This window comes from Chroicocephalus ridibundus, chromosome 7 (genome assembly GCF_963924245.1).
Source record: "Chroicocephalus ridibundus chromosome 7, bChrRid1.1, whole genome shotgun sequence".
Lineage (NCBI taxonomy): Eukaryota > Metazoa > Chordata > Aves > Charadriiformes > Laridae > Chroicocephalus > Chroicocephalus ridibundus.
The window spans coordinates 18,399,460-18,424,527 of NC_086290.1; the positions used below are offsets into that span (position 1 = coordinate 18,399,460).

At 65.0% G+C, this 25,068-nt stretch overlaps 1 protein-coding gene across 1 annotated transcript in view; it reads left to right on the forward strand.

The window, feature by feature from the left end:
* Positions 1-651: 651 nt before the first annotated feature.
* Positions 652-25,068, forward strand: part of ASIC4 (acid sensing ion channel subunit family member 4) — a 30,005-nt gene continuing 5,588 nt past the window's right edge. The window contains exon 1 of the mRNA XM_063342618.1: positions 652-1,991. Within this exon, the coding sequence (XP_063198688.1) occupies positions 1,416-1,991 (576 nt within the window). The 5' untranslated portion in view covers positions 652-1,415. The remainder of the gene's footprint in view (positions 1,992-25,068) is intronic.

The following is a 25,068-nucleotide window of genomic DNA, read 5'->3' on the forward strand; positions in this document are numbered from 1 at the left end:
CAGGGGCTCAGCAGGGCCGGAGAGGGTGAGGGTGACCCCGGCTCAGCTTTTCCAACAGCTGGTCGCCTGCGGTGACCCCCACTTCTTGTGCACTGCCGCGGGGAAATGCGGAGCCCAGCGGGCAGCACACAGCGGGGTGGGGGGCAGAAATGAAGCTGGGGGAGCGTCCCCCCCCGGACGCACAGCAAGCGCGGTGGGGAAGGGGGACGGCGGACACGGGGGGTGGGTGACGGCGCTGCCGCCCTCCCGGCTCCGGGGCACCGAGGAGCACGGGGCGCGGGGGACGCGGGGAGGTGCACCCCCGGCGCCCCGTCTTCAGCCGCGCTCCGGCGGCGGCTTGCCGGCCGCGTCCCGGCGTGGCGGGGACCGGGACCGGGACCGACGGGGCTCGGCGCCCGCCCGACGCGGGGCGCGGCGGGCCGTGGCAGGGAGGCGGTTAACGGCCAGGGAGCCGCCGAGGCAGGAGGAGTCCGCAGGCGGGCGAGCAGGAGGGGGCCGCCGGGCGAGCTGCCCGCAGGCTGCCCGCCCCCGCCGAGCCGCGCCGAGCCGAGCCGAGCCGCGCCGAGCCGCGCTCTGCCCCGGGGCGCACCGGCCGGCGGGGCACGGCGGGGCGAGGCGGCGACAGCGGCGGCGGCGGCGGCGGCGGCGGGGGGGCAGGCTCCGTGCCCCGCCCGCCTCGGCACGGCACGGAACGGCACGGCTCGGCACGGCTCGGCATCGCACGGCAGGGCGCGGAGCGGCGCGGCTCGGCATCGCACGGAGCGGCGCGGCATCGCACGGCACGGCGCGGCGAGGCGCGGCGCGGATCGGTTCCCCTCGGCGCGGCTCGGCTCCCCTCGGCACGGCACGGCTCGGCACGGCTCCGGCAGCTCCCGAGCCATTCAAACAAGTGGCTCCGGCAGCACTTGGGAGCCGGGGCTGGGGAAAGGGCGCAGCGCGGCTCCCTGCCCCGGAGGCGCCGGGCCCTTCACACTGCCTCTTTTCTCTGGCGCTCGCTCTTTATTTGACGATGAAATAATGTTGACATGTCTTGAATTATTAAGTATTCCCTGGATTTTATTAGCACATGATGCCTAAATGCTGCCTGTATCTGCTGGGGTCTTAACCAGAGAGGAGCGAAGGAGAGAGGCAGAGAGAGCGAGCAAGGGAGAGGAGAGAGAGGGGTTTTTGACAGCTGTATTTGTGCTGATAAGCGAAGGCACAAGGAGACGATCGACTAGTGAGACAAGAGGGAAGCGGCGGCTCGGAGCTGCTGAGAGGGGCTGCGCTTCCCTCCCGAGACGGCTCGGCCCTCCCGGCGCCGTGCTGGGGCTTGGGGGGAACCCGAGCCCCCTCCCAGCGCCTGGCTGGGCTCTCGGCCGGTGCCCGTGCCGGGGGGCAGCTCGCTGGCTGGGCACGCCGGCCGCGCGGGGCAGATGCCGATTGAGATCGTGTGTAAAATCAAATTTGCCGAGGAGGATGAGAAGCAGAAGGAAAAAGAAGAAGGGGATAAGGAGAGCCTGATCGAGGAGCCCGCCCGGCCCCGTTCCCGGGACCTGGCCGCCTTCGCCAGCACCAGCACGTTGCACGGCCTGGGACACATCTGCCGGTCGGGGCAGCTGGGCGTGCGCCAGACCCTCTGGGCATTCGCCTTCCTGGCCTCGCTCGCCTTCTTCCTCTACCAGGCAGCCAAGTCGGCACTGCTCTACCTGGAGCACCCCCACGTCATGGCCCTGGATGAGGAGGCCATCCGCGAGATGGTCTTCCCCGCCATCACCATCTGCAACATCAACCGCTACCGCCACTCGGCGCTCACCGACGCTGACATCTTCCACTTGGCCAACATGACCGGGCTGCCCCCCAAGGACCGGGATGGCCACAAGGCCACGGACCTGCTCTACCCGGACCCCGACATGGCTGACATCGTCAACCGCACCGGCCACCAGCTCGACGACATGCTCAAGAGCTGCAACTTCAGCGGCGAGAACTGCTCCTCCCGTGATTTCACTGTGGTGAGTGCACGCCTGGCTCAGCCTCCCCGGGGACCCAGGCCGGCGCGGGGGGCACCCACCCTGCCATGCCTCGCTGGAGCAAGGCTCCCTGGCTCGCTCCGGCTGCTGAAGTTTGCATCTCTCTCTGTTTGAGTTTCCCTCCAAGTTTCACACAGAGAGAGAGAGAGGATCCTCCGTGGGAGCTCTCGGTAGGGCTGTGCGCCACAGGAGCGGGCTGCCAGCAGGTCCGTGCTGGGGGGGCTCACAGGCAGGAGCTGGGGCCAGGGGGGAGCGGGGCTCAGCGGTCCCCAGGGTGAGTGTGCAGCGGGCAGGGGGAGAGCTGTGGTGTAGAGCTCCGCTCCAGCCTGTGCTTCCCCCTGGGATGAAGCACCCTGTCGCAGGACGCGTTGCACAGCGTGGGTGGCTGCAGAAGGGGGAGCACAGAGACCCCTTTACACATAGGGGATCCTTCCTGCATTTGGCGGGGGTTGGCGCTGGGATATGTGTGAATCTGGAGGGTGTCAGCATTTCATACGCACCCGTGTGTGTACACACACACACACACACACACAGAGCTCCCAGTGGCTCTGCTCTGGGGGCACGGCTAAGGCCAGGCGAGCGGTGGGGGGCTGCCAGGGGCTGGCTAGCAAGGCCCTCCTTGCCCAGGCAGCGAGCTCCCGGCCGGACGCCGCCAGCGTGCAGCTCTCGCTAATATTGAGCCTGGAATCACAAATCCCCGCTGTGGTTTGGGAAAATAAATGTGCTGAACGGGCGGAATACCTGATGGGACCCTTTTCAGACCGTAATGACTCTGGAAATGAGCCGCCTCTCTCCTACGGCTGCCAGGGGCTACTGCTCGGCTGGCTTGCTGCGCTCCCGGGAGCAGCGCTGCCAGCCGGAGCCCGCTCCGCACCAGGGAGGGGGATGCGATGCCACGGGCTGTGCGGGATGCTGGGAGGGGGGGAAAGGAGGCTCGGTGGGGCTGGAAATGGCTGATGCAGCATGTCCTGTTTCACTTCGTGCCCATCGGTACAACGCCTGCTCGCTGCACAGGGTGATGCTGTCCCCGGGAAAGCGCTGTTTCGGGGGGGGCTACCCTGTGCTGGGGTGGTGGCATGGGGCATTGCAGTGGGGTGGGGAGGAGGGGGTTTTGCTGGGTTCTGTGCCTGCTCTACGCCGGCTGCCTGAGTTTGCCGGGGAGAAGCACTGGGCTGGGAGCCGGGAGCTCTGGTGCTGGAGAGTCCTGCACATGGCTCCAGCCCCGGGGTCCTCCTGGGGGGTCCTGCACAGCTTTGGCTTGCAGGGGAGGCAGCGAGCCCAGCTTTGTGCCGGGCAGCGGCACAGCACGGCAGTGGGATTTGGCGTGTGCTGAGCTGCGTTGCGAGGCTGGCAGGGCAGAGCTCCGGCGGATTGGGGCTGGGTACAAGCTTCCCACAGCGTGGACACGGTGTGTGGCATGTGCCACGCCGCGTGGCAGCGGAGGGTGACCGCCAGGACAGTCACCGGGACCTGGTTTCTCAGCGGGTGGCCATGCAGGACCAGCTGGCCTGCCTGCCTCGGCTGCTTGCAGGTCTGCCCTCGGGATGCCCGGGCAGCCGCGCTCTGGTGTGCCAGCGCCATGCACTGGAGCAGACTTCAGGCATGAGGATGGTTAGTGCCAGCTGACCCCTGGCCCTTGGCCCAAAGAAAGGGAGCCCAGAGCTCCTGCAGCTTCTACCCCCCTGTCCCCAGCTCAGCCCTCCAGCCCAGCCTTTGAGGCATCGGTGGCTGTCTGCAGAAAGGGGTGTCCCTGTCACCTCTCGCTTGCCTGGAGCAAAAGGCTGAACCTGGGACAGGAGAGGCTGCAGGGCATGGGTGTGGGGAGGGATGGGGGAAGGTGTGAGCTCTCTGTGCCACATACCATGTCCCAAAGCCTTGCCAGGCAGCAGTGGGACCTATCAAGTCATCACACTGTAGCTGGAGCCTCCTACTCCCGTTCCCCGAGCCGCATCCGTCCCTCGCGCCTCTTGGGAGTGGCTGAACACAGCGCGAGCTGCCTGGCAGCAGGGTGAGTCCCAGCTGTGACATGTGGGCTTGGGTGCTCCCGTGGCCCCCAGCTGTGGTCCTCACACAGGGGCACCCGGGCTGCCCTGCACCCAGCCCCTGATGTGTCAGGGGGCTCCAGGCTTCACCGGTCCTGGTGCTGGATCCCCTTGTGTGCCTTTATGTTCGGAAAGCTCTTGTACCCTTGCTGCGGTGGGTGGATACGTGAGTCACAGCATGTCCCAGCGGGGATGGAGGGCTCCCAGACTGCGGCACATCTCAATGGGGCAAATGAACTGGGGTCCCAGGGCACCCAGCCCGTGGTGAGCAACTCCTGGAGCAGAGGTCACATCCCCCAGGGATGCTGGAGTAGGGAAGGAGCCATTCTTGCATGAGTGCTGGAGTCCATCTTTCCTTCCCTCTGGGCATGAGGTGGACTTTATCCAGAGGCTGGAAGTTTTACAGCACGAGGGTGGCCAAGCCGTGGGGCTGCCACCGGCCAGCTGCCTGTTTGGGAGCAGGAGCAGCGCCCAGGCTGGAGCATGTCCCCTCACGCTGCCGCTTGCAGCCTGTGCTCACACGATAAATAATAACTCGTGCGGATCCTTTAAGTAAGAGCTGCGAGTGGTAAATGATCTTCCCCTATTTAACGTCACAAATCCACATTCTTTATGGGATAGCAAATTAAGAAACTATGGGGGGGGGGCGGAAAAATCCCCAGCGTAAGCATCTTCAGTGCAATAAAGCCCGGCTGGGCTGTAAATCTCCCCCAGCAGCAGGGACAGCCCTGAGCAGCAGCAAGGCTCCCCTGCAGCCCCGCTGACAAATGTGACCCCCGCATCAGCTGCCGGGGGGCCGTGCCGGAGCCTTTTCCGACGCCCCGCCATGCCTTGCCTTGCTCCACAGCCCCCCCCGATCCCCTCTCTTCCCGGGGATACGGGTCTGGGCTGCCCCTGCTGCTGCCCGGTGCCTCGGGGAGGGCAGTGGGTGCGGAGTGCTGCCGGCTGGGTGAGCGCAGCTGCGGTGCCCAGGGTGCGAAGCGTGGGGCGCCAGCGCGGGAAATCAATAGCGCTCTTTACGTGCCATTAAGCGGGGAGGTTGGGAAGCGTCCCCCCGCCACGGGGCTGGGGCTCAGCTGCGGCAGGTGGCTCATGCCCACCCTCGCCCCCGCGCCTGGCACCCTGAGGCCAGTGCTGGCCATGTCGGGGGTGCCATGGGAAGGGAGAGCCCTCCCAGCGGTGCTTTGGGGACTGAGGGGGAAGGCAGCTGGGGTGGGCACGGGTCTGGGGGCTGCAGGAGGAGGTGCATGGAGGTGGTTCCCTCCGGCTGGCGGGAGCCTGGTCGCCTGCAACGGCTGTGGCAGGAGGCTCCGCTTATGGCCGGGTGGGAGCCCGGTGCCTTTCTCAAAACCGCCTTCCCTGTCAAAAGCCTTTTGTTTCTGATCTGTGGCTGCCAAAGCCAGTCCTGCCAGGGCTGGAGGTTGGGGGGGGGAGCGGGGAGGTTGCCGAGAGCTGGCAGAGCTCCTCCGAGCTGTCACCGGCCCCGGCTCTCCAGGCAGGGCCTCCCACCTGCCCAGGACGTGCGTGGTGCGGGGGGTCTCCCCTGTGTGCACCACGGAGGGGGGGAAGTCCCTGTGCTGAGACAGAGGGAGCATCCTTGGCTGCACCCCGTGTGCACCCCGAGTGATCCCAGCTGGGACTGTGGGGCAGGCAGGGCATAGCAGACTGTCACCCCTGCCACCTCCCAGCAAGGCTCTGCCACCGTCCCCCTGCAACCCGTGCTGCTTCCAATGCGGGGACCCTCTCTGACCTTTCCGCCAGAACCGTACTTAATGTCACATTTTCAACCTATTTTTATGCTCAGTAAAAAAGCTGGACTCGTTGCTCCTCAGCTCCCCTGCCTGTCCTGGTGCCTGCTCAGCCCCCGGCGTTTGCCCACCCCATTTTCCCTCTTTTCCCTCTCCCCCTCTGCAGGGCTGAGTGTGCCCCAGGGTGTGGGGGGCTCACCAGGGACCCCCCAGCTGCTCACTGGGCTCCAGGCACTGTAGGACCTGCCCTGGCCAGGGCTCAGAGAGGCTCTGGGGCCAGGCAGTGCTGTACTGGTCCCAACGCAACGTCATCCCCACTGGAGGGTGGCATGGCTGTGGCTGTGGTGGGTGCCCTGCTGTGCCCAGGCTGGGCTGGAACTGGCAATGTTGATGCACAGAACATCCTGGAACATCCCTCTCCCATCCCATGCCTGTGAGCTGCTCAGCCAAGCCCAGCCATGCCCATCTGGGTCACCACGCTCTGCTCATCGGATCCACGTCCTGCAGCCCCAGCCCAGCTCCCGAGCCACTTCCCCAGGGGCTCACAGCTTGTCCAGAGCCCCCCGTCCTCACAGCCTGGCCACCATGCTTGTGTGTCCCCAGGTCTGTGTCCTGGGTGGTGCAGACACGCCGTGTGTTGGTTGTGCTCCTGTCCAGAGCAGTGGTGGCAGCAGCTCCAGCACTGGTACACATGAGCCGCCCGGGCACAGCTCGAGGCGCTGCTTATGCCAGAAAACGGGGGACTTTAATGCAATTCGTTGCCATTTAATTTTACACAATTCCTGCTGCTTAATCCACTGAGAAATGCTAATTTATACAATTCACGTCTAAAAATAAATGTCAGTCCAGCAGCTCCCAGCAGCGGGTAGCTGCTCCCACCAGTCCCCACCAAAGCCTTGCGTGGGGACCCCAGCCCGGAGCCCACCCTGCTCCCGACCACCCGAGCTGCTGCTCCTCGCCCCGAGGTGCCCGGCTGCAGCAGCACGTGGGGGGATATTGGGGTGATGAGGATTTGGGGTGCCCAGGTGGGACAGCGAGGGGCTGGCTGAACCTGCTGGCTGGCTGGGGTGTCACTGCGAAGCCCCCCAGCATGGTGGCTCGTGTGGGAAGGGGACACCAGTTGTCCTGGAAGCCAACTGCCTTTCGGATGGCTGGGGAGGTGTGAGGGGCGCGGGGCTCCAAGGTGTCTTTGGGACCCCCCTTCCCCCGTGGTGTCTGTCCTCCAGGAAAGAGGGGCTCAGCCCCGCATGCAGCCGTACCCCGGGCTGCGGGTGGGGATGCACAGAGCAAGCGGGGGGGCCCCGGTGCAAAGGGCTGGCGTGGGGCCACCCGGGCTGGGGGGGGGGTGGGGGTGGGTCCGGCGGTGGGTCGGGGCAGCCTCCGCCTGGCTGGCAGGTGTTAATTGGTCGCAAAGCGCCGTTAATGAATGTGGGAGCGGAGGGAAGCGGCCGCCCCGCCTGCCTGGGGAGCGGGGATGCACCAGTAGGTCCCCGAGGAGGGAGTGGGGAGGGGGACGGATCCTGCAGGGACGTGGACCCGTGGCTGGGAAGAGCCCATGCTCAGCTCCCCACACCCCCCGGCTCATCTCCATCCTCCATCCTGGCCCTAGAACATCTCCATGCCCCACTGCCCTCCTCCTCAACCCCACCAGCCCTTTACAGCTCGCCCCCATCGCCTCCCCTCTCCCACCCCTTTGCTGGGCAGAACCCCCCCTGCCACCCCCATTCCAGTGGGGTGGCACCGGCGCCAGCAGCAACACTGGGGAGGGGGTGCTGGAGCAGCGGGGCGGGCAGGGAGGGCCGTGGCCACGGGTGCCGGCTCCCCGCAGGTGGGGGCCGAGGCGGGGGAGCAGGGGGGTGCGGAGGCGACACAGTGGGGGAGCGGAGATGCTGGAGGAGCCAGCGGCTTTCCCACCGTCTCCCTGATTGAGATCGGATCACTGCGAGCATAAAAAAGCTCTCTTCATAATTATATTTAATGAATTGACTTTAAAAGCTCTTACGCTCTTATCTGGGTAATTTAATATCACACACTTAATAAGCCTGTCTCTGATACAGGGGGGAGCCAGCGGCCAGGACGCCCGCGCCTGTTGTGGCTCCCGGGGGACGCGGGACGTGCCACGAGGCCGGTCCCACATGCCGGGCTGGGTGGATCGGGGGCACTGCCATCCCGTGGGGCTGGGGCACCCATGGGGGTCTGTGGGGCAGTGCCCTCCAGCACCGCTGGCTGCAGAGTGGGGTGGGCACTTCGGGCAACTGCTGATGGGACCGGGGCACCCATGGGAGCTCGCCCTGGGAGCGGGTGCTTGCCGGTGCATGGGGCCGCAGGGCTGTGGGGCCATGGGACGGTGGGGACACAGGGCTGTGGGGCTGACGGGGTGCAGGGTGACTGGCTGGGGGACAGGTGGGGTTCATGGGGTGCAATGTGTCTGTCTGGGCACGGGTGCTCTGGCCAGGGGGCAGGGCTGGCTGGGGTGCTGGTGCCCTGTGCCGGTTGGCCATGGTTGGATGCCACGTGGCACCATAGCTGGCAGGGCATTGCAGTGACCCCATGCTTGGTGCTGGTGTCACCTGTGGCAGGCGTCCCACAGCCAGGCGGCACTGGGGGCAGCCACGGGGTAGAGTGCACCGCGGGTCACAGTGCCACGATGCTGTTGGCTCCCTGTGTCCCTCCGGCTCTGGCCAGCAGCCCACCTGGAGTTGCCAGCTCGGGTGGCAAGGGGAGAAAACAAAGGCTTGTCACCATGGTTTACAGTTTTGACCCCTGGCTCCTGCGCTGCCAGCCGGGGTGCTGGCTGCTTCCCTGCAGGCAGCCCCAGCAGGAGTCCCTGTCCCCCCCACGACCCATCAGTGCGTGCACACGAGTGCCTGCGGCGAGCCGGAGGGGGAGGCTCTGCCATATGGCGCCAGGGACCCTGGGGACTGTGGGAGCCTGTGTGTGGGCTGGGGCTGGGACCTGTGCCCCGTGGCCATGGGGGCAGCCCCCAGCATCTCCTGCACCAGGCACTCCACGGGCAGCAGGGTGGAAAGCCACCGGCTGGGCTTGTGTCCTCCACACGTCAGAGCTGGAGCTGCTGGGAGACAGCTGGTCCCCCCAGCCTGGCACCACGTCCCCCGTCACCCCACACCCTTGGGTCCCTGATTCCCAAGTGACAGAGGATGGAGTGGCACCTCCCAGCATGGCTGCCTGCACTGCCTCAGGACCCACGGCAGGGGACAGGGAGGGTGACAAGGGCAGGGTGCGTGGTGCTGGCCCACAGCCGGCCATCTCCAGGCGCCGGGGTGCCTGGTGGTGCCGGCTGCTCTGCCGGCGCGCGGTGCCAAGGCCAGGCGGGCTGGAGAGAGGCATGTGGCGTGCCAAGGCAGCGGGGCGGGGGGACGAGGACACAGCTGCCACCTGGCCCTGAGGGGAGAGTGCCGGGGGGTGGCAGCCCCAGGCAGAGCGGGGACCCGGGGCTCCCCGGCAGCGGCACGGGGCAGCCATGCCGGGTCTCCCTCCGTGGGGGAGCGGCTGGAGCAGGAGGTTTACGGAGCTGCACTAAGTGACGCAAATGGTTTGAAGCCCATAAAGAGAGACGGTTTTATGTAAGACGACTATATAAAGCTCCGCTGTTCTGCCATTGATGAGATATAGGCCTTTATTTATAGAAGGCAATGTTTGCGGGCGAGCGCTGAAAGCCAGCCAGGGACCCGCAGATAGGGCGTCGAGTCATTTCACATGCAGCTGCCGTCGACACTGTTCACACATTAAAGAAAAAAATTAACAAGTTTGCAGCCAGTCAGGTGGAAAAAACAATAATTGTTGAAAAACGTATTTCCCCCTTTTTCCGATAACAAGTAGCTGGAACGCTGCTGGGGAGGCTTGGGCTTGCTCCGGGAAAGGATGGACTGAGGCTCCAGCCAGGCTGGGGGATGGAGCAGGCAGGGGGGGCAGCCAGGGGTGGGAGGAGAGAGCCCAGGCAGGGCATGCAGGGGCTGCTGCCAGCACCCAGGCAGTTGGCAGGGGGATGGACACCCCTGCCTGCCATTTATATGTCCAGGACTGGAATAACAGGGCCTGCAGGCGGGGATGATGGCGCCGGCAGAGCAGCATGGCCATGTGCGTTCTGGGGGCTGGAGGGGGGAAGGCAAACACCAGAAGCATATGGCTGAAGGTGCTCGCAGCACGGGGGGCTGCGGACCGAGCCCCACTGGGTTTTCCTTCTCGGCCCGGCGTTGCATCTCCCCGCCTGCGCGCACAGGGATGCTCCAAGGTTATTTCTTTGCCAGATGTGGCTGGGTTTTTACTGGAGAGCAAGCAGCGAGTCCCTGTGGTCAGAGCGCCCTGCCAAATTTTGTTTCATGCACGAAAGGAGGAAAAACTTCTCGTGATTAATTGTGCACTAGGGGAGAACGTGCAGCTCTCTAACCTGCTCCTTGCCGGTCGCTGGCCTTTTCTCCCAGGCGCTGCCCCGACAGGCAGCAGGGGAGGAGGCGGCGAGCTGGTCCCCAGGGCGCGCTCCCTGCGGGTGGGAGGGCAGGAGGGTGCCAACACCTCTGCCACATCCTACCCCTGCAAAGGCTGTGAAGGGTGGGGAAAGCCAGCCAGGGCTTCGCGGCGGGGAAGCAGAGTCAGGCTCGTGCTTGAGCAGCTCCCCTGCAGCTCCCCGCGCCGTTCTGCGGGTGGCCGTCCCCTGCTTACGCTGCAAAACCTTCCCTCTGTGCTCTGAGCCGTGCCCCGGTATGCTGCGCCAGCAGCGGGGACAGGCAGGGTGCTGCCGGCAGCAGGCGATGAGCCGGGGAACGTGGCACCCAGCCATCCTCACACAGGGGGGAGAGCCCCTCGGTGGAGGCACCCCCAGCTCCCCATGCCCCTCTCTGGGCGCAGATGGAAGCCGGAGCTCAGCCGGACTCAACAGGTTTTCTTCCAGCAGAACAAAAGGTTCCCTCCTGATTGCAGCGCCGGGAAGGCGAGCGCAGGAGGAGAGGGGGAGGCTGAGAGGCCCTGCGGGTGCTGTGTCACAGTGGCACGGGGGCTGGGGACACCTCTCCGTGTCGGGGAGCTCAGCTGGGCTGGAGAGTTGGGCTGGCCCCTGGCCACGGTGGCTGGGCAGGCAGGGAGCTGGGGGGACCCACTGGCCCGCTGCTGGCCACCAGCTGCTGGCCACCAGCCCCTGGGATGTGCAGGGGGAGAGGTGGCACACGCCTCGTCAGAGCAGAGCCCCTGATTAATCGCTAACTGCTGGCCCTCCAGCCCGCAGCTCATTAGCAGTTTAATTCCTGCTGCCCAGCGCGCTGGAGGGCCGCGTGGCTCTGATTGAGCCGGCCACACTCATCCGGGCAGCCGCAATCAGGCCACGGCCCCCCCGCCCCGGTCACAGGCACAATTAGTGGCCACGTCCCCCGTGTCCCCGGAGTGGGCTGGGCAGCAGGTGCTGCAGGTGCTGCAGCTGCTGTGGGTGCCGCAGGTGCTGCAGGTGCTGCGGGTGATGCTGCGGGTGCTGTGGTCCTCAACCCAGACAGGGTTGAGGGCCATCGGTGACAGTGGCTGCGGAGGGCTGGCGGGCAGCTCCGGGGGCAGGAGATGTGCCCATGTCTCCTCCTGTATCCGGCTGTGCCCGGACCGTTGCGGTCCCTGCAGTGTCACGGGGCCAGGAGTGGCTGTCAGCGGTGTCAGCAGCCGTGTCGAGGAGCTGCGCTCAGCTGCACAAGGGTATCTCACCAGTCTGTCACCCCTGGGGGGCAGTGGCCCTGGCACCCTGCATGTCCCAGTGCTGTCCTGCCCCTCCACCACCTCCACCTGCACCCACAGGGTGGCTGCAGGTAGAATCCATGTCCCTGCCTGCACTCTGGTGTCTCTGCCACCACCCCAGGACCTTTCCTGCCCCAGTTCTTCTTCCTTCTGTGCTGGGGCTCAGCCTGGGGGACCCCTCTGGGGATGGGCTGAGGGTGCTTACCTGCTCCCGGAGAGCAGAGCAGGGGCGCAAGGGAGATGGGTGCCCCAAGAGAGCAGGCACCAGCCGTGGATGCTGCCCACGGACCTTGTACCCCATCCTGGGCATGCAGAGGTGGGCACCGCCATGCCTCCCAGCTGCAGGGGGGTGTTTGCAGCTCGGCTGCCCCGGCTTTGCCCTCCAAACCCTGCTCTGCCCTTCACTCCTGAGCTGCCGTCCCCGCAATTTCTTCGCAGCCCGAGGAGGGAGGGAGGGACGGTGCGGCAGAGGGAAGTGTATCCATCTGTCTTCCACGCTCCAGCAGCTGGAGCTGGGCAGGGCAGGGGCCTGCGGGTGCCCCAGCTGCGGGGGCGATGGGGTGAGGAGGGGTGGGGGGCATGTGGAGGCAAGCCAGGGGCCGCCCTGGGGCTGTGACCCCCATGGAGGAGGCAGGGCCGGCATGGCTTCTGCTGCTGCTGCCCTCGGGAAGGGCACGGAGCAGCCTTCCCGGGCAGCACGGGAACTGGGGGCACTATGCAAATCCAGCCGAGACTGATGCAAGTATTAATTATGTCCCAGCAGCTCAGCTCCCGCCCGGCCAGGCAGGGCACCGGGTACTGCCTCTGCTCGCGCACGAGAGATGGGTTTGTGCTGCCAGTGTGTCCCCTATCCCTGTCCCCAGCCTGATCCCACTCCTCCGTGCACCGTGCCGTGGGGTGCCAGGCCAACCCTGCTCGCCCAGCCCTGTGGCACTGCCCGGCCCGGGGGCTGAAGCCGTCACCAAGCAGCGAGGTGAACAGTTCGAAGCTGGAGCAGCGTGAGCGCTGTCAAGCAGGCTGGCGTGCCTGGTTCTGAGGTCCTGCTAATCAGAGAGTGTCTGCAATTACATGTGCTAATTACGGGCAGAGGTTCACAGCGATTCCTGCCCTGCCGGCATGGTGCTGGTCGCACTGAGGCGCGTTGCTCCTGCACAAGGACAGGAGCAGATGACCAGGGCTGCTCATCAGGGTCTCCCTGCCCAGGCATGGCATATCACAGCCAGGCCCCCATGCCATCCCATCCCATCCCATCCCATCCCATCCCATCCCATGCCATCCCATCCCATCCCATCCCATCCCATCCCATCCCATCTCCCCTCCTCTCATCTCATCTCATCCCATGCCATCCCCATCCCATCCCATGCCATCCCCATTCCATCCCCATCCCATCCCCATCCCCATCCCATCCCATATGGACACAGGTCCAGCGTGTGTGGTGCCACCCTTGGAGCCCTCGCTCATGTAGCTGTGACAGCTACTCCGTCCCCAAGCACCTGGCTGGTCACATCTCGCTGGAGTTGCTTTTCAGAGGGAGTTTTTCAGGCTCTGACCCCCCTGCGCCGCTGCTGCTCTGACATCCTGTTTCCTTATCGCCTGACATGACCTTAATTAACTCCCTGGGCTGATAACGCTCTGGGCTTCTCCTCCAGGAGCTGTATCTCGGCATCATGTCCTGCCTCACCCACTCAGGGACGGTGGCAGAGACTGCACAGGCAGCCAGGAGCAAGGGAGAGAGAGGGCTGAGTGGTGCAGGCAGGGCAGAGATAGCCGGGGACACCGGGCTGACGTGGAGGGGATGAGGCATTACTGGAGGGGCTGGTCTGATGCTGTGTTGAGGGTTGCAGGGAAGACGTTGACCGGGTAGAGATGGCTGTCCTGGTGCAGAGGTGGGGGTGAAGGTAGGAGCTGGGGGGGGGGCTGTGCTGATGTCCAGGTCAGGGTGGCACGGGCAGTGGTGCCCATGGCGGCAACACCCGTCCCAGGCAGGCAGAGGTGCTGCGTGGCAGCGTGGAGGGGTCCTGGCTCTCCTCGCACTGCTGCAGGCAGGGCACGGGGGCTGCGTGGTCCCTCGGTCCCACGGGAGCTGGGGCTTGAGGCTCGGGGCGGGGGGGTGGCTGAGCACCCTGGGGGGCTGCCAGCCTGCCTGGCTGCTGCCAGCCCGGGCGGATTGAAATGCCGGCACCAATGACTTTTGTAGCCACTTTATCTCCCGCACTTGGCAAATATTGGCAGAGGGGAGATGATTCAATAGCGAGGTTTGCAGATGGGAATCTCGGCGTGTGTGATCCCGCCGGCTCCGTGCCGTGAGGCAGCCCGGCTGCCTCTGCAGCAGCCGCTGCTCACCGGGGGCGAGCCCGGCACGGGCTGCTCCCAGTGCCTTTTCCCCACACACTGGTTCCCACTAAGGCATTGATCTGAGTTTCTCTGTGTTGCAGCTCCTGTCTCATCCTCTGGCACAGGCAGAGGGCCCTGGAGGCAGGGTCCCTGCTTGGGGGTCCCGTCACTCAAATGCCACCAGACCCGTCGGCAGCTCTGTCCTGGCGGCATCCAGGGTGATGCCATGAGCCCTGCAAAAAGCAAAGGGTGCAATATGCTCTCAGCTGGTCTGCTCCTGGCTTGCAGCTACACTACCGTCCTCTCCACAGCTCCTAGTCCCCAAAACCTTAGTCCTGCCTGTCTCAGGTGCTCAGCTCCCATTCACAAGCCCCTGTCCAGGCAGTGGGTAGGAGGGGGGGCCCGGTTTTTCCTGGGGGATCCATGGACAGGGCGCAGTTTGTCCACTCTGCTAATGCTGCCTGCAGATGCAGTGGGAATTGCATTTTCCTGAAGCGCTGGGCATGCAGTGGAGACCACGGGCATTATGGAAAGCGTGTAAAGATACTGCTGCTCACAGCACGTGATGTATGGGCTGCTGCAGGCACCACACGGTCCTGGGAGCACGGCGTTGGCTCCGAGCCGGGGGAAGGGGAGATGGTCTGAAGGACAGAGATGGGAGCTGCCGAGTGCTGCTCACCAGTGTGTGGGAGGCAAAGGGTGCATGAGGAGGAGGAAGGAGTCCCCCAGCTACAGGGGGCAGGTTGTCCCATCTCGTCCCATCCCATCCCATCCCATCCCATCCCATCCCATCCCATCCCATCCCTGCCAGGACATGTCCTTGCTCCCATAACAAGCCCTGGGAGCCAGGAAGAGACGGGAGGGATGGGATTGGGGAGCTCCTGCTGACACCGAGGACCAGGACAAGGACAATGAGGCCCAAGCACCCCAAGAGTCCTGAGATCCCCCCAGCCCATTGCTGCCTGCATGGTGAGCAGAGGATGGGGATACAGGGGTAGGGGGATAATGGGCCGTGGGGTTGTCCTTGCCCACCAGTGCCCCAAGGAGGGAGCCCCTGCCAGCGCCAGGGTGCGGGGGCTCTGTCGATCGGCCCCTCCGCCTGGGAGCGCGCGGGCTGGGGAAAGCCAACCCCTATCATGTTTGTTCCATTGATTTAGCGCCGCGGAGAGGGTTTAATCAGCCTTTAGCCTGCACGCTCCAGCATTAAGAACAAATCCATTAGCCACGAGATAACCACAAAGGGTTGCGCTGAGGCTGGATGAGGTCCCAGCGCCTTCAAGATGCAAATTGGCAATCAAAGATCAAAGCCGTGCAGCTCCCTAATCTCTACTAAAAGGGCTCAGCTATTAACGAGCCCTTTCCCGCTGGGCTGTGATCACCCCACTTCACTCGGGTTCCCGTTGTGCTGGCGGGTTACACCATCACCCCAAACAGCCCCCCCGACCCCCCGGAGCTGGCCCTGGGGAGGAGGGTGCAGCCAGGGCTCAGGCTGTTTGTTTTCATGTTGTTTCCTTCTTGTCTCTGATATGCTGGGGTTAAATTCGTGTTGGCGGAGAGAGCGGAGCCCCCAGCATGGTCGGGGGGGTCAGCGGGTGGAGGGGAGGAGAAGGGGAAGAGGCGGGATGGAGCAGGGTGGTGGGGGAGCTATGCAGGGCTTATGCGGTGACTTTGGGGACAGGGAGGGGGGATGCTGGCAGGCGGCTCCCCCTCCCGCTGCTCAGGGATTTAGCCCAGGTCAGCCCCTGCCTGGCTGCACCAGGTGGCTCAGGGCAATCCCTGCTGTCCCCAGGGAAATCAGTGCTGGGGAGTGTGTGCGGGGGATGCAGGCAGGAGGGTGTGGGTGAGGGACCAGGGCAGAGTAGGAAGCCTTGGAGAAATATTCCCCTTTTTTGGCGTATTCCTGCCCACCCCATGTCACCCTGGGGCAGGGGGTGCATGAGGCCCCGGCTCCTACTGCTGTCCTGCCAGCTCCCGCATGGTGCTGGGGTCAGGCTGCAGGTTTTGGGCTTCCTCCCGTTCCCTGCCCAGGCCATCCTGCTTGAGGTGGCTCCACGCACGGCCGCCCCGGCAGCCCTGCGAGTCCCGGCTGCCCTGCACCACGCAGGAGAGCCGCCAAGCCGCCGAGCTGTGGCAGAAGCCGCTCTGCCAGCACTGTCAGCAAATCTCTGGCAGCACAGATGTGCGCTCTGCTCAGCCTGGTCCAGCTCAGCGACCAGCGTCCCCCCGCATCCCGCTGCAATGGTGAGAGGCTGGGTGAGGCACCCCAGGACAGCCGGGCAGGGGACCCCTCAGCCCTGCAGTGGGGACCAGAGGGTTGTGCCCTGCTTTCCTCCATCCGGGGACCCGCTCTGCCGGCAGTGGCTTGGCAAGGTGCCACTCGTAGCTCTCATGGCACCCCCAGGCAGGTGGCACAGCCTTGTGAGAGGAGCAGGCAGCGAGATGCTGGCAGCACCTCAGCCAGGGTGACAATAAATCTTCTCAGTATAAACCCATCCGTACGCAGCAGGATAACCCCCGTGACAACCCAGCTAGCGCGGAGGCTTCATCTACACCGTGTCAGTGCTGTGGATTTACAGATAAGTGCCACGATGGAGGGACCATGTCTGTGACAGCACCTGACGGCTCCCAGGAGGTGGCCCCTGCTCCTGCCCACCCATGCCCTGCGGCTGTGGGAGCTGCCAGGGCCACACTGGGGGTGACCCAGTGACATTGGCCATGGTGTGCCTGGTGGGATGAGCACACAGAGTGGGGCTGGTCTGGCACCTGGCAGGGGAGCACCTGGATAGGTGAGGATGGAGGGAAGGGGACATCCAGGACAAGGTGGCATTGTTGTCACTGCTGTCACTGCTGTTCTGTCCCTGCTGTGTCCTACGTGCACTGTCCCACGGAGCCCTGCAACCTCCATCCACCCGTGGGGGCATGGGTGTCGCGCAGGCTGGGCCACCAGAGCACGCGTGCGGGGGCAAAGACCAGGAAACCTGTGCGTGCGCGTGTGACACTGGCAGCGTGTGTCCCCGAGGCTGTGTGACAGTGCCGTGTGTGCGACAGCACGCTCCACGAGTGTGCACATCCCTCTGTGTGTGTGCGTGTGTGTTCCTGTGCGGCCGCCCCACTCCAGCTGGGCACGCTGGGGAGCGGGGGGTGGGGGGGATGCGTGTGTGCCAGGCGTGGGGTGCCAGGCGTGTGCCCGCCAGCGCAGCGGGCCCGGCGGAGGCTGCGGAGCGAGGCGGGCTGGCAGCAGCCGCTGCCCCAGGCCAGCGCTCCCCGGCTCAGCTCAACATCTCCCGGCAGCGGGGCCCGCGCAGCCGTGGGAGCAGTAATGAGATGGAGCAGCAGAAGGACGGCGAGATAAGGCTGCCTGCGCTGCCCCAGCAGATTAAACGCTGGGATTAAGCAGGCGGTGCCAGCTCTGCTGCCTTTTTATCTCGCTGCTTCTCCCCTCTTATTCTCCCGCAGTCGATAGTGAACGGTCTCCGAGCTGTCAGCAAAGGAAATTGCTTGTTAACCCTTTGGGGACGGGCGGCGCAGCAGTCCCTGCACGGCTGCTTTCAAAGCGAAGCAGTCCCCGGGGACCCGAAGAGCTCTGCTTGCGCCGGGCAAGAGGGCAGTGGGACTGCGGTGCTGCGCGCTGCCTCCCCGCAGTGCCCCGGCGTGAGCAGGGGAGCGAGGAAGGGGCGGTGGCACCCAGGGTCTGCTCAGGATGTCGTCTCTCAGCCAAAAGCCACCAGCATCTAACCGGCACCGTGCAGAGGCACTGATGTACCTGCAGGGCAGGGGACATCCTGCAGCGCTGGGGTCCTTGTGGGGTGACAGCAGACAGAGGGCAGAGGCTGCTTGTGCTCCACAAAGGAGCCCCGGGGAGCCTGGGTACCCCGCTTTTGGGTATCCTGGATGTTCCTTGCTTCCTCCAGCCTGCAGGATGGATGGGCTCAGCGCTACATCTCTGCATGAAACCAGAGGGCTGGGGATCCTTCCCCGGTCCTGGGGTCAAGTGACACTGACCACCTTTGTCTGCACAGCACCGTACAAGGCGCTGGGTCTCCTCCGGCTTCCAGGAGGAGCCTGCTACCCAAAACCATGATTATTGCTCTCTGTGTATGCGTGTGTTTTGTTAGGTTTGCAGTAGCAAGACAGAGCTACAGCCCATCCCAGTGCTTATCCATAGCGTGCTGTGCTGTGTGCCCGGGGGCAGCGTGCCCGGCACGGCGATATCTGAGGGTGGGAAGCTGGCTGGAGGATGCCAGAGGGTGCATGGAGTGATAGCAGGAGTACCGCTCAGCACAGACCAAACCTAGGCCAGGGAGCACGTTAGCAGCTCGGCAAGCTGTCTCTGGCATGTTTGGGGGTGCAGCTTTAGCGCCCCTTTCCTATGGGGACCCTGAGCACCTCCTGGCTCTCCCCCAGGGCTTTCCCCATCTCCCTCCCAGGGGAAGCAGGAGGCAGGAACGCGGGACAGAAACCTTCTGCAGCCCCAGCACCCGACCCAGGTGCTTAGGGAGAGACCAAGCAACACAGTCAACATCTCGGAGAGGTTTGCTGGCTGGGAACAACCTGAAGTGGGCTTCCTCAGCTCCTGCTCCCCTGCCTCTCTGCACCCCTGCCCTGACCTGCAGCGCGCCTCCCCCCTCCACCAGCAGCCCCAGCACTTCATCTTCTGTAATTCCCTTGGTGTTGCCTCCTTCACCTGCCCAGGTGACCCTTTTGGTGGATGCTTTAAAGTGTTTAGTGCAAGCAAACTGTATGAAAGCAGGGAGCAGGTTAGCCCTGGCCAGGGCAGTGGTCCCGACCTGGGTGGGATGCTGCCCCACGGCTGCCGTGGGATGGAGAGGGCAGAGCCTTGCATGGGTCGGAGGCCTCACTGGAGCAGTGTGCGAGCCCTGGGCAGCTGAGGCTGAGGAAGCTACCGGGGAGCGGGAGCAGACGCCGTGCCAGGCAGCCAGGCTGCCCAGGCGAGCAGAGCCTGCATCGGGAGAGGAAACCAGGAGCGACTGGCACGTGCAGGCTGGCAGGCTGGAGGCTACGAGGGGATGGGATTGCTGTTTATAAATACATCAAGGGAGTAAACACAAGGGAGGGAAGAGAGCTGTTTAAGCTAAGGGACAATGCTGGCATGAGAACAAATGCTACAAACTGGCCATGAATAAATTGAGGTTGGAAATGAGGAGCTGAGTGACGAATTCCCCCCAGGAGCAGTGGGAGGGGAGAGCACGACTCTCTGATGGTGCTCGTTCTGCTACCGGAGGCACCTGTATGCTGCCATGCCTGTGCAGCGGGGCCGAGAGGTGAGGACCTGGGGTCCCCAGCCCCTCACCTCCGTGTCACAGACATCCTGGCTCCGTGTGGTACCAGTGGCATGGCCCCTGCTGGCTCCTGGCTTGGTGAGTGTAGGACTCCTGGGGTGACGGCTTGCAGGGAGAGCTCCTTCCCTGGCACGCAAATTTGGGTGTGCTGTCACAGATGTGGCTTCTGAAAGCAGGATGGTGCCACTGTCCCCCTGGCAGCACCGGGGCAGATGTGCTGGGAAGGTGTCCTTGCCCATGCGTGCAGTGCATCCCTCTGCCGGGCATTGCATCCCTCTGCTCCTGACCTGCCAGGAGCAGGGAGATCCGGATCCCGCCTGCTCCTGGGGGGCACTGGGCTGCACACTGGTCCCGATGCAGCGTCTTGGCAGTGACCTGCTCGCCGTGCCTGGTGCTGGGGCTCGGGTGTCTCCCGCCGCTCTGCCCGCCTGGTGGCAGAGCCCGCGGCACAGCTGAGCACTTGGTATTCCGGCAGCGAGCCTGCTTGGCCCCACACGCCCACGTCTCCCCTGCCGGCTCAGGCCTGGCCAAGGGGGCTCAGCTGGCATGGACTGGCCTGTGGCACAGAGAGAGGCACATCTGCAGTGGCAGGAGGGGTCTCGGCCCCTCTGGGATGTGCCTGCAGCATCCCCCAGCCGCACTGCCACCCCACTGCTCTCCTTCCTCCTTGTCCCTTTGCAGGATGGGGGAAAAAAGGAGCCCAGCCCTGCACTGGTGCCCTGCTCTGCCAGGACTGGGGCTGCAGAGCCCGGTGCCCCGTGGAGGCAGGAGCTGCATCCCATAGGAGCCATCCCAGCAGCTCTGCGTGGGGCAGGGGGCTGCGCTGAGGGACTGCTGGTGTGGGGGATGCTCTTGCCGCCGCCGGAGCTGGGGTTGAGCCAAACTGGCACCGTTCCCCAAGCCCTCCTGGGAGTGGAGAAGGGAAATGGTGCGACCGTGCGTGAGAGAGGACGTTTGCAGAGGCGAAAACATCCCACTGGCTCAGAAAATTGCTGCAGAATCGGGCTTGAAATGAGTTGAAATTGCTGAATCCAAGCGGATCTCATATCCCGGGCAGTTGCAATGCTGGCGTCAGCGCTGCGGCTTCCCTCCCGGGGCACCCAGGCGGGGCCTGGCCGTGCCACATGGGGGGAGCAGGCTGCTGGGGGCGCAGCCGGGGGTTGCTGGGGGGGACCAGGGGCATGGTGAGGGGCTCCAGCAGAGCTGGGCTCCAGGGCCGGGACGGGGAAGGGGGGGCAGCACGTGTGCGTCATTGCCCCAGCTCTGCCAGTGTCATCCCAGTTTGGCCCCAGTTCCTGTGCCAGGGGCATCCCTGGGCCTCCAGCTGCCTGTGCCCACTCAGGAAGAGGCATTTCCAATTTTGGAGGCTACTTTCCTTCATACCACAGCCCTGGCCATGCTAATTTGCTCTCGGGGTTGGGGTACCTGGACATCACCCTTGAGGTTACCCCTGGACTGGCATCCCCACCAAGCCCAGGGTGGGCGGCACTCCAGTGTCTTCCCATCCCTGTCCCCATGCCCATTACGCCCCAGTGACGACTCTTCTCAGGGGTGTCTCTGTGCTGGGGTGCTCGCTCCTGCATGGTGTGCCTGTGCCCAGGTCCTGCCTGACAGCAGGGATGTGGGAGCAAGGCTGGGTGTCTCAGAGGGGATGTTGGACCAGGGCTGGGTCTCCCAGCGGGGACATGGGAGCAGGGCTGGGTGCCCTGGGCGTGCAGGAGCAGGACCCGCCAGCCCCGCACATGCCACAGCTCGTTTCCCTCACATGAAAATGTTTGGCTGGAAGCTTAGCGTGGCCTCTTGTCTCCTCGGAGCAACTAGGATTTGTCGCTGCTTGCAATGTTTAATGTCGTCTTCCAGAGGCTAAATACCGTGGGGAGCTCTGTAAGCCGCGGAAATACCTGCGTGAGCTGGGATCAGCCGGAGGCTGGCACAATGGGCTGGCAGCGGCGTGGATGGGGGACTGGGGGTGTGTGGTGCTGGTCCTTGTGCCCCCGGTTCTTGTGGGTGGGCTGGTGTGAGCTGGGGTGAGGAAGCTGGAGGCCGGCACCCAGTTCTCAAGAGCTGCCCCACATCAGGAGGGCAGGATGGCAAGGCCCTGGGGGGGTAAAGGGGACCCAGGGAGGGGCCTGGAGCTGTGTGGGGTGAGGAGGAGGATGTCAGGACCCCATTGATCTCTGGCTGGGAACCTCCTGCCAAGGCGGGAGCAGCTATTTCTGTCAAGGTCAGTGTGTCTCCACGGCAGAGAGCAGGGAAATGAGGAATCATGTCGAGAAATTACCTCCCTAATGGGGTCTCCCCTGCACGTGAGCGCGGCGCGGGGATGCCGGCATGCGGCGGCTGAGCGAGGAGACCGGCAGGCGGTGCGGGAATCCTGCTGCCCCAGCCCCGAGGCTACAGCACCCATGGGTGCACGGTGAGCAGAGCAGGGTGCGCAGGGGCCCATGCCCCAGGCGCCGTTCCCAGCTAGACATGTTTGCTTCAGCCCTTCAAGGCGCTTTTCTGGGTCAGCTACAGAGAGGAAATCATGTTCCCGGCACAGGCAGGCTCTCCTCTGGTCTTCCTCCTCCTCCTCACGCACTCCCTGTTATCTAATTGGGTTTGTCATGCTGGAAAGGCAAAACCCTTCAGGACTGTGCTGTGCTCTCGCCAGTGTGATTTCACAGCTGGCCTCGGCACCCTGGCTGCCGACAAGTGAGTAACTCAGCTGGGCGCCACAGGCACCTCTGCCTTCCCTATGTGCCCCTGCCACCGGGCCCCCGTGCCTGGGGCTGCAAGGGACAGGGGACAAGGCCACTGCCACCACTGGACCTTTTCCTCCAGCCCTGTCCTACGCCGATCCCTGTCCCTAAGCTGCCTGTCCTTACGTGCCCCAGCCTCTGCATCCCGTCCCTATCCTTTGCCCCGCTCCAGGGTGATTGCGATGCTGCCTGGAGATGTCTGAACCGACATGAGATGGAAGCGTTCAGAGAAATGACATTTCCTCCAGCCTGGGAAGCTCATCCTCCGTTTAAAGAAAACTAATATAAAAGCTGCTCTGGTGTGCAAGGGGATGATGGTATCAGGCTGGCAGCCTCCGGCTCTCGGAGCCTCAATAAATCTCAGCAAGGAGCCGCGCCACCTCCAGCAGCCCCACGCAGACACGCCGGCATGGCGGGGGACAGAGGGGGGGGGGCTGAGCGTGTCCTGGGGATGGTGCAGGGACACGCAGGCTGGAGGGGACAGCTCAGTGTGGGATGGGGTGACCCACTGGGCTGGCCCCGGGGGTGCAGAGAGCCCACGGCAGTGCTCCTGCTCACTCCGGCACTGTGCCGTGGTGGGGACGGTGCCAGGAGCGGTGACAGCTCTGGGGCGTGGGGCCATGTGGGTGGCGAGGGCATTGTGTCCCCAGGGAGATGAGCTCTGCCCCGGGGAAGCACCGCAGCCCCGCAGGAGCGTTTGCCCCTCCAGCAAAGCGAGCAGCGGCACAGGAATCCCGCGGCGGGCGGGATGGGGACCGTCCATCCCCAGGACACACCGGGCTGGGCTGGGAGAACGGGTGCTGGGGATGGAAGGACGGTGGGAATGTGTCCGGCGGGGCCGGCGCTGCGCACCCTCTGCATCCCAAACGCGGGGCCCTGCTGCCCCCTGCCTGCGGCTGCCGGCAGCCGGGAGCCGGAGTACCGGGGAGCCGGGGTGCCGGGGAGCCGGGGTGCCGGGGCTTGGCCCTGGCCAGTGGGGTGGGCTTTGGGTGCCTTCGGGCTGGGCTTCTCCCAGCTGCAGGGCAGGGCGTGCGATGGAGGTGGGGTGGGAGGGAAGTGGCCTGCCACCCCTGGGTACCGGAGATGCTGCCTCCCTCAGCTCGCCTCCCTTGGCGTCCATCCCATTCCCAAACCCCACTCCTGACCTGCCTGGCGTCTTCCTGTGCCCGTCACCAAGCTGCCAGCTTGGGTCCTGGCCGGGTCCCCGGGATGGCTACAGAGTCACTCCTTGCTCAGGCAGCAAGGCTGGCAGCGTGGATGGTGCTGGGAGTCACTGCAGCTCCCCTCTTTCCACTCCTCCCTTTCCTGGGCTGCATCCTCCTGCCCAGCTGCCATGGAGCAGCAGGGTTGCTGCCCTTCGGGGGGACACCGTAGCCCTACTTGGTCCCAGGGCTGTGGAAGCTGCGGGACGCCCTCCTCGTCAGGGCTGGTGACAAAGGCGGGTGCCTGGGAGCAGCGGCAGCGGGAGATGAGAGGATGCCGGGGAGCGCAGTGCTGAGCTTTGAAGGCACCCTGACAGGCTGTCGGGGCCCTGCCAGCCGCGCTGACAGCCTGGTGCAGAGACACCCCCCGGCTGCCGCCGCCGCGCTCTGATCACAGCCTCACCGTCACTTCAAAGCGCCCACGGGGCTCAGGTGGGCTCCCACGCAGTCCCCTGTCCCATGGCTCTATTCCTCCTGCCCCATGGCCCCACTTCTCCTGCCCCACAGGGCCCAGATCCACTGGAGTCCCCAGCTCCAGGGCAGGGGATACCAGAGTACAGCATTGGGGACCGAGGTACACATGTGGTCCCGAGCAGTGCTGGCAGGAGGTGATGGCCACCCAGGCCTGGCACTGTCCTGCCTCTGTGGGCCAAGGACCCCAGCCCCAGAGCAGCCGTGTTTGCCACCCTGGACGCCCAGGTAGGGATCTGGAGGCTCTGCAGTGCCTCAGCAGGGGACAATGGGGACAAGCCAGGGCGCAGCATCCCTAGGCACAGGGATCATACAGCCTGGCTGGGACAGGACATCACCGTCCAGACACAGGTGCCCACCATGCTGGGGTGCTGCCCATTCACCCTGCCTGGGGCAATGCAACACACCCCTCTGTCCCAGCCTGGCTCCGGGAGGAATTTTCCATTCCCGAATGGAGGTTGGGGGAAGGCGTGTGTTTGCGGCAGCCCCCTCCTCTCCCTCCCCTCGCCCGTCACTGGAGCGGCTCAGGAAGGCGTCTGCCACGTTCGTCTCCAGGAAGGTGCGGAGCAAAAGCCTCCCGGGAGAGAGAGCTCCCTGGAGGGGACCAGGGACCTCGGGTGGCCTTGGGGACAGCCTGCACCCCACTTTTCAGAGGAGCCACCCTGCCTACAGCCATGCCGCTGCCCCTTGCCTGCTGCCGGGACGAGGAAGCAGAGGCTCAGGATGATGGGGCTGCCCAGCTCGCTGTCGGCGTCCTGCGAGCCACCAGGATCCCCGGGCTGCACTACATGTGCACCCGGCCGCAGTCCCGCCTGCGCCGCCTGCTCTGGAGCCTGGCCTTCCTGGCCTCTGCCGGGCTACTGGCCACGGGCACTGCCGACCGCCTGCACCACCTGCTCTCGCACCCCGTGCACACCCGGGCACGCCTCACTCGGGCCCCCCAGCTCCGCTTCCCAGCTGTCACCCTCTGCAACCCCAACCGGGCACGTTTCCTGCGCCTCACCAAGCCCGACCTCTACTCGGTGGGGCAGTGGCTGGGCCTGGCCCAGGAGAACCGCTCGCTGGTGCCCGAGATGCTGGACGTGCTGGGGGAGGACCGGCGCGCCTGGCTGACGCGTCTCGCCAACTACTCGCGCTTCTTGCCGCCCCGCCACTCCGAGCGCACCATGCAGAGCTTCTTCCACCGCCTGGGCCACCAGATCGAGGACATGCTGGTGGAGTGCCGCTTTCAGGGAGAGCGCTGCGGCCCCCAGCACTTCACCCCCGTGAGTCTCCTCCTGGCAGGGGCAGGACAGCTGGGCTTCCCCATGGGTGCTGGGAGAGATGCTTCACACCCCACCCACACCCAGCAAGAGGGAGGGGTGGCAGCATAGTGAGGGGAAGCTTAGTTGAGCCCTTCTAAGGACCATGCAAGACTGTTCCCCCCTTCCATCACCTCCATGGGATCGGGAAGGGGTCTCCCTGGACCTCACCCTGCTTGCAGAACACCCG